The 8,925-nt window shown below is 44.6% G+C and overlaps 1 protein-coding gene across 1 annotated transcript; it reads right to left on the bottom strand.

The window, feature by feature from the left end:
- Positions 1-1,372: 1,372 nt before the first annotated feature.
- On the bottom strand, positions 1,373-8,410 carry YOD1 (YOD1 deubiquitinase). Its single transcript, XM_002717546.6, has 2 exons — positions 7,934-8,410; positions 1,373-7,057 (listed from the first exon to the last, which is right to left on the bottom strand). Exons 1-2 carry the CDS (start codon positions 8,274-8,276, stop codon positions 6,354-6,356), a joined length of 1,047 nt encoding a protein of 348 aa, XP_002717592.3. The 5' UTR covers positions 8,277-8,410; the 3' UTR covers positions 1,373-6,353.
- Between the last annotated feature and the right edge of the window lie 515 nt (positions 8,411-8,925).

Consider the following 8,925-nt stretch of genomic DNA (forward strand, 5'->3'; position numbering starts at 1 on the left):
GTTTCAGTCATCTACCCTGCTTCACATACTGTTTTAACTGTAAAATCCACACACAAACCCTCTAACACTGTGGCTTCAGTTTCCAATCTTCGCAATCCACGCCATGTCACCCTGGTGGGATCAGAATTAAGTAGTATTGCTCCATCTTCATCAAGTCAGCTTGAAAGGCAGCTTTTCTTCACGCTGGACTTGGATTGTTTTAGACTTTACATTTATGGGCATTCAATGTCAAGGTTTTTGAACATGCTTTTTGAATTGTCACTGTACTAGTCTTTCCTGGACTTCCATTATCAATTCATTAACTATCTCTAAGTAGGCAGATGGAAATGAATTGCATGAGCCAAGGATACAAGACTGATATAAGTCATCAGACAGCTCTCCAAGCTAATGTGGTGAAAAGTGTGCTTCTCAAACCCTGTCATGTATCAGAATCATCTGGAGGGCTTGCTAACACTGATGGCTGGCTGTCTGCACTTCTGATTTGTGAAAATTTGCACTTCTAACATGTCCTCGGGTAATGCGATGACCAACTGCAAGACGCATTGCATTATGGGCCTTGTTAATTATTCAACAGGATCCTGTCACAAGCTCACGGTACTCTTTATAAGCCTTATGTTGGATTGATTGTTTGTCCTGGTGCACAAACTGACAGCAGTATTATGGTTATACTACCATAATCTTTAAGCTTTCAATGAGAAAGAAAATAGTAGTTTAATTAATCCTAATAAACAGTGTTGTTTCAAATAAATGTTTAAATGTTGACATCGACAAAGATTAAATAAACCTCAGGAATGTTGCTACTTTCAAACAGATCTAAGTTCACACAAATTTATCATAAACAGGAACACTCAGCCTTTCCACTTGGCCAATTGTTCAGCAACAGACACTGAAAGCTCACTTTCGGGGACCGATTTAGAAAAACCGTCTCAACGAGAGATTTCCAGTGCGCTCTGGTGTTAAAAGGAGGCAGGATGGTGTGTTTGGCCGAGGTGTCATGCTGCTGCTCGCGGTGCCTGGGTTCAATACCCAAGCCTGGCTCCTCACTCCTTCCTGCGAATGCAGAGCCTGGGAAGGAAGTGGCGACGGCTCAGGTGACTGGATCCCCGCCAGCCACGTGGAAGACCTGGGTTGAGTTCCTGGCTCCTGGCTTTGCAAGGCCCAGCTCAGCCCCTGCTGTTGCAGGCATTTGGAGAGTGAACCAGTGGATGGAAGTTCTCAAACAAATTTCAAAAAAGAAAGAAAACCTTTAGCTTCTAATTCATTAAGGGCAAGATTTGGCAGATTTTGGCATTTATTTTGATTACAGATAACTTGAGTGTAGTAGTTGTCCACTGGCCCTCTGCCCAGAACACAAAATATGCTCAAACAACAATGTATTCATTTGATTTATTCCTTTAAAACAAGTCATTTCATACAGCGTTTAGGTATTTAAAATCATACACCTTATAAATAAAATCAATGCATCTTCATGACAATAGCAAAATTACATAATAGTTGCACAAAATGAAATTAGACATCTTCCAGGTAGCAGCAGTGCATTAACTTTGAAAAAATGCTGGCAAATAGACAAAAGAACACTTTTTTTTTAAATAAGAAAACACTGTCAATTTTCTGTTAATAAAAATATATTTTTTAGGCCAAGAGAAACAACCTTGTTAATTTTTCCCTCCCTACCGCTTTTCTGAGTCGTTCTACAGCTCTCGATCTAGTTGATGGTCTCTTTGTGTGGTTTTCCTCCGGCTCCGGGAGCCCCTGCCTTGACCATGTCAATACAGCAGCTACGGGACAGTTGTGATTCTCTATCTCACTGGACAAGCTCTGCAGACTCTGTATTTTAAGCTGAATTCAAAAATTTTAAAGGAAAAAACCTACTTTGCTAAGTATATTATTTCCTGTAAACAGCTGGAGTCTTGAATGGCACCAATTAAAACTGGAAAATGACAAGAATTAGGTCCCCTGGTCCTTTAAGTAACTTATGGGCTATAATTAAACTACCTATCCTATTTCTGTTAAAAAGTCAAACTCATCTAATCTTAGTAGAAATTCTAAACACTTCTGCTTACCTACAATTTGATCAAGGCATATCTTCACTATACCTAAACTCCTACATGTAGGTACTTTTGAAAATCTAAGTATCAAGGGTATCATGGCAAAATGCTTATATTTATGGTTTTATACTTTAATGGCAAACTTTTACACCTATGGCCCTGCTACATTCTGTGCCCAAAAATGGAGGTGAAAGGGTTAAGGTGACAGAAAGGCATTGCTTGAAAGCCTAATTCATGACTAGGAACAATCTCTGGACAATGTCTCCTTTTTTAAATGGCATTCTATTCTTCTGCTTTCACCCTTCACTCTGAAATACCAGGGGAGGGTTCTCAGCATCCTTTAAATGCATATGAATCAGGACTGAAATCATGATCTCACAATTCAGTATCAACGTAACAATTTTTCTCAGTCACATATTCAAAGCACTGTCAATAAAATGCTAGCTACTTTTTGGAGAAGAAAAACAGAACACTTTCCCACAATCAGGGAAGTTTCACATTCTTTTTACATTGATTAAATGTGAAATATAATGCTTAATAAGAAAACATCTTTAATAAATTTAGCTTATTCAAATCAAATCAAGTATTTTACTTTAGACTTCACAATGATGTTACTTGAATATGACTTTCAAGGCCTGAATCAAAAATTAGGTTCCTTAAAGTAAATTTGCTTAGAAACAAACTAAGAAGCTTAAAAATCTAATCTTTTAGAAGTTGTCATCTTTGTGCAGAGGACAAATTTGAATACTGCACCACACAATGAATGATAATGGACAATCACACTGTAGTCATTAACATTTTAGTGTTAGGACACAGATCATGCTAAGAGTTACTGAAAATGAGTTCTGTGGTTATCAAAACATTAGAATGTTGAATGTTCCACTCGGTATACCTCCACAGATGACGAAGGTGGATTAGTAAGAGCTCATGGCCAACAGCTCAAGATTGTATCATGTCATCAACAAGATCCCTAGAGAGGGCTAGCATGTAAACTTTTATTTCATAGTTTTTAAAGTGCTGCAAATAATCAATGTGTGTCAACAGATGAAAGAATGTAAATGTTAAAATACGTGAATTTAGGAAGGCCACCTGATTTATCAAAAACAAAAAATAAAAAAACAAAAGCCACTCTGTTGCTTAGTATTACATACTCCTCCATTCTAATTTTTTCAAGACACACAAAACTATGTTTAGCTAGAGCAACTTGCAACACCCCGAAGGAATAAGCTAGATAAGCAAGTTTGGCATGGGCACTTAGGGGCATAAACTCACAGATAATGCAATGTTAATTCCTGTTTATGATTCTGCTGGGTCTTGAACTTCATGGAAATCAAGTGGCATGACTACATTAATTCTTAACAACAGACCAGCTGACCAGCAGCCAAGCTTCCAGGGTACCGCCATCTGACTACACCCACTTCTCTCTCACGGTGAACAAGAAATCAACGATGAACCATTAGCACGAGACGCACAACATACTGCTGTCTTCACATGGCTATCACATCACGAGGCCCCCACAGGGACACGAATTTGACCTGCAATCTGTCTAGGAATGCACTTTCATGACAATAAATCTAAGTCTGAATTCAAAGATAAGAGAATGGAAGACAGGTTGTGGTGCGGGGAACAGTTTCTATCTGTTTCTTCCACTACTGAAAATGGTCCATTTTAATTAAGGAAATTTTTTTTTTTTTTCTTTTGGTATGGCACCCAAAAACTGAAGGAATAGGAAGGGTTTCATGCTGCTCCAACACAAACTTTAAACAAAGGTTCTTTAACCCCACTTCAGGTATTAAATCCATAGACTTCCAAAAATCCTCGAGGTGGGAATGTATCCACTTTAATCTCTAACTCTGAGAGTTTAATAAGCATAGTAAAAAGACTCTAAATCCTGCCAGGACCACAGCTTCAGTGCAGCGTGAGCAGAAGTTTTAAAGTTCTCAATAATCAATCACACAGGCTGCACACCACGCTTCATCTTGAATTTTCCATGATTAGAACATTATTACAGTACCAACGACCAATTTCAGTAAATAATTTAAAAAGTCATTTTTTTAAAGTGACCTATCAGGGTTCACCTGGTGACTGGACAACCTAGTTGACCCAGACAAAGAAAGATTCCCCAAAAGAATACTTAACAATATGTGATCAAAACTCTTAAGACCCTGGGCGGGGGTTGGGGGTAGGGGCTGTCACTGCTGTCGAATATCCTTGCTCCATTTCTTTCCTTTGTACTTGTTGAATCAATCCATTGTAGGTAATATTTATTTTAAAGTGAGAAATTTATGTTGGGAAACATATCAAACCATGCCTGCAACATGATAAAATACTCAATAAATATTTGTTGCATGAACAAACTTCTAGGTCTAAAATTTCAGTAAGCAAATATCAAATGTAGCTCCTGAAACGGCAAAGAAAGGGAAGACAGCTTAATGAATAACGATGCAGAAAGCTCAATCAGATAAATGTCACCTGGTGGCATATTCATAAATTACATTTTTAAATTTCATCTTTTTTTGAGGAAAATAAAAATCATACAAAAATCATCTAGACCAGATGATAGGGACAGATCTTCAACCATATTCATTCACATGTAACATGATTGCCAAACATTATTGTAAGCTCACAAGCGCTATTTTTAAGGCTCAGAAAATAGAAAATGAAACACTTTTTAGTTATATTGACCATAATAACTTATAATACCTAAAACAGATATGCACTCAAGAGGTACTCCAGCAACCTCATTTCATGATTTGAATCTTCGTTGTGAATTGTTCCTTCAAGTATTTTCCCCTAAATTGTTCACATGGTCCTTAATTCTACACGGTCACTTTCACCGAGTGTAAATGCTAAAAGTAAAACTCAATTCTAAAAACATCTGCTGAGACTATATGCTGAAGAGATATTAAGTGCTTTAGAGTATACCATAGGTTTCCTAAGAGATACTTCATCAAAACTAACTTCACAACATTAAGCTTCTTCACATGGTGTGAGATAATACATAACAAACTCTAACTTAGCATCCCTGATCTTCATAGGAATTAAGAAAAGAGGTAGAAAATCTTATGTGGAAGATCTCGTAGTGCAGCCACGTGTCAGAGGGCATGCCTCGCGGACCGGGCCGCCAAGCAAATGGCTGCACATCTCGTAACTAGGAAGAAGCAGAAGTCAGAGAAAGCTGAATAAGGCAAGGGTTTTAAAACTTTCATGTTTTGGAAGAGAAACAAATTCATTTAACAGCATTATCTCAATTACTTTGAAAATGTTTCAAAGTACGAGATCACAGATTAAGCAAAGTGCTAATTTGCAGAAATATGGAATTATTCAAGAGTGTTAGTGGAGGGACAGGGCTGGCACAACACCAAACACTGTTCAGGTATGCAAAGTCTTGTAAAACACAAGCCGAAGCATAGCATTCTCACTTTGGATGAAGATGTTTTTTGGAGGAAGTGCTCGTAACAAAAAGCTGAGAAAATTACATCCCTCCAAATTTTCATGTAAAGAAAGCAAAAATCAAATACTGGAATTTCAAGGAACTTTGATTAAAAAAAAATTACCCTGCTTAATTTTAAAATTGTACCCAACGTGACAAAGACCAGCACAGGAAGTGCATTGACACACGAGGCTGACGTCCTTGGAAGCCGCAGGGAGCTGCTTCAGGCACCTTTTCCTCATACATTCTACTTCACACACCAGAAATCCGCAGCAGGACACAGGCGCTCCTGCTGTCAGCGACATTCTCTAGGAACGCACTCATCCCTGTAAAGATTGCTTGTTACGTACTCAGAAGTGGTTAAGTACACACTGATAAAGTCTACCAAATGGCAATATAAAATCAGTTTTGACAATTCTGAGTATCTTCGTTTGATAAATCAGTTCATAATTTAGAAACTATTAACTCACTCAGTTGTTAAAAGGACTCAATTACTGGAGACACTGGTACACGTCCGGGGCCTCATGAGAGGCTGTCAACATTACTCGAAATGTGGCGTTCTCTTCTTCTACAGGTGAAAGCTGCTGCGTGCTAGTTTATAATACTGAAACTCAATCTCCAGCAGGTGGGGGGCCACCTGTTCTGTCACCCCCGTGGAAAGAGGGCAGGCATCACCACTGTAGACACACATCTGTAAACTTGCACACTAATTTTAATCTTAACAAGGAATTTCAGTGTCTTAGTGGTTTCAAGTTCAAGGTGTGGTTCAAGCATTGTGTCCTTTGTTCTTTAGGGTCAGGAATAGCTTATTGGAAAACCCAGAGCCTTCTGGATCTGTGAGGTAGTAGGCTTCCACCCTCATCATGCATAGATCACACTTCTCCAAAGTTGGTGTGGCCTGTCTCCTTGGCATGCTCTCTTGCCTCTGCCTGTCCAGTCAGCCCCTTCTGACACACCATGCATCGCAGGGTGAAGCGGTTGACGTCGGTAAACTGTCTCTTTCTTCTAGCTTCATCTGCTAGTTCCAGTGCTTGTACAAGGACAATGTCATCGTTCGAGGAGAAGATGGTCAGAGGCGGCGTGTCTGGATCCGGGAAGTCTCGCTGCAGCGGGTCGTAGTGGATGCCGTCGTAAATCAGCAGGACCCTTTTGGTATACCCCGCGTCTTCCCCGAAGCGATCGATTCTTACCGTCTGTGTATCCACTACACAGATTTCACACTGGTAAAATTTAGACAAGATGGAGATTTCAATCGCTCCTCCCCAAGTATCATCCCTTTTGATCCAGTCACAGTACTCTTGATTTGTTTTTCCCAGTATGGCCTCACTGTAGAAGTCTGGATCGCTCGCTACGATCTGTGCTATGAGGCGTCTCATCTCAGGGGCGCAAGCTGGATCCAGGACGCCTCCTTCAACCACATAGTACACGCTGGTGAAGAGGCAGGAGTTGTCTGCTGGGACCACAGTCCTGGAAAGCACAGGCAAGGTTTCCCTGACATAGCTAGGAGCACCGTGTTTTGAGAATGCAGGTGAAGCTTTGGGCCTGGTTTGGTCTTCTTCAACGATCAGCATATCGCCTGTTAAAAATAAAACAGATCCAGAACTGCAGAGAAATGACAGATGAGATTAGCCAAGTCTGTAAATTACAAATAGAAGCTGGGGTTACGATGGAGAACACTGCTGCCCCTAGGAACACTAGAAACACCTGACCCCGACTGTTCACAAAGGTGAAAACAGAACAGACTTCAAGCTGCACCCCAAGCAAGCGAAGCCGGAGGCCTACACTGCCACACTTCCTTAAAAAGATACATTTAAAACAAAATTGCCTGCGAAGCCTTCGTCCGGAGGGTGTTTTCCCTAGACCGGCCGCTAGGGGGCTCTCGCCCTCCTGAAACTTGGCCTCTCTCGCCCCGCTTGTGTTTACAAGGTCCCGGATCCAAGAACAAAAAGCTTTTAATTACAACGTTGATGTTCAAGTTTTAACACTGGACACAAATAATTACTGTCGGTTAGGACTTGAAAGAGCTCTCCGTGGATGTTTACAAGCTAACTCTACGAGGCGTGCACCTGTTAAACTTAACTATTCAACGCGGGAGACTGCAAAAACGAACCAGGAAAGCCAAAGGAATAACCCCGGACCCTTCAGACCGGCTGGCCAACGAGCGACGCCGGGAACGAGCGCTCGGGACCGAGAGGCAGGCCCTACCTTTTCCAACTTTTGCGGATGCACGGGGAAAACAAGGCTGAGCTAGCTTCAGGGAAGCACAGAAGGCAGGCTGGGGAGGGCGAACTCCTGGGCTCTGGGCTTCTCTTCCAGCCCTGTGTAAAGGCACGGGGCTGCCGGACACTTGGCCCGGCCTCCGTCAGCGCCCCCAGCCACCTGCCTTGCCTGGGTCTCCGTCCCCGCGCGCGCCCCTCAGGCCTTCCCGCTGGTCCCAGCTCCGATCCCTTACCTGATTGGATGGGCAAGTCCCCCAGAACGGTGTCCCCGTCGCTGAGATCCAGGCACTCGGGCGGAAAGCCGACGAGGATTCGCTGACCGCCGGGGGCGATCCCGGTGATGGCGGCAATTTGGCCCTGGAGTTCTCGCACCCGGGTTCGGCTGGACAGCCCCTGCAAAACATGGGTGCCATCCTTGGCCTTGCAGCGCAGCCGCCACATCGTGTCGGACTGGCCGCCCACAGGCCAGACACCCGCGGGGCCAGCCTTGGTGGCGGCCGCAGGAGGCGAGACGCCGCCGGGGCAACCGGCCGCCGGGTGGACTCCAAAATGGCCACCCTTCGCGGGGCCAAACATCGCGAGAAGTCGGCGCGGGCTACAGTTCTCGCGACACTTTCCGCCTCGGCCCTTGGAGGAGAGCGAACTCCCTTAAAGTGGTCGCTGGTGTTGCAGGGACGAGGATGCGCCCCGTATCCCTAAAGCATCCCTGGCCTCGCCGCGCTCCGCGCCGGCGGCTTATAAGGACAGCGCGCGGGAAGAGGGCGGGAAAGCAGTTCCCGGAGGGAGTCGGGTGGAATGTCGGCGGCCAGTGATTAGGCCGGCCGGGGCCTCCGCCCGACACGGCTCGGAATGCTAGGAATGGCCAGTGAGTCAGCGGGGCTGTCAGACGCCATCGGAGGCTCGTGGCCGCCCGCGCCGGGGCTGAGGGGCCGGAAGCCCGACCCTCCCACCCCGGCGGCAGCAGGCGGCCGGCCCCAGCCTGGGGGGCGCAGTGTGAGGAGGAGCGAGGGGCCCGAGCTTCCTCTGCAGTTCCCGGGCGGACAGACCCCGAGTCGGCCGCGTCCCCGCCTTCGGTGCCGGCGGTGGCGCGGAGAGACTCGCGGTGGGAGCCGCGGCGCCGCTGGGTGTCACGGCGAGGAGACAGTGCGGGGTCAGGTGGCCCTTCCCCACGCTGTAGGCCTAAAACCCAGGGCTGTGCCTGGCGTACAGCGCAGGGGCACGGGGA

The sequence above is a fragment of the Oryctolagus cuniculus genome, chromosome 13, assembly GCF_051225735.1.
Source record: "Oryctolagus cuniculus isolate XC-2025 breed Fujian yellow rabbit chromosome 13, ASM5122573v1, whole genome shotgun sequence".
Taxonomy (NCBI): Eukaryota; Metazoa; Chordata; class Mammalia; order Lagomorpha; family Leporidae; genus Oryctolagus; species Oryctolagus cuniculus.

Excerpts from the sequence above, each read along its gene's own strand:
- YOD1 (XM_002717546.6), bottom strand. The coding sequence starts at position 8,276 with ATGTTTGGCCCCGCGAAGGGTGGCCATTTTGGAGTCCACCCGGCGGCC. Across the intron at positions 7,058-7,933 it reads GGACTTGCCCATCCAATCAG|GCGATATGCTGATCGTTGAA; the intron begins GTAAGGGATCGG and ends TATTTTTAACAG.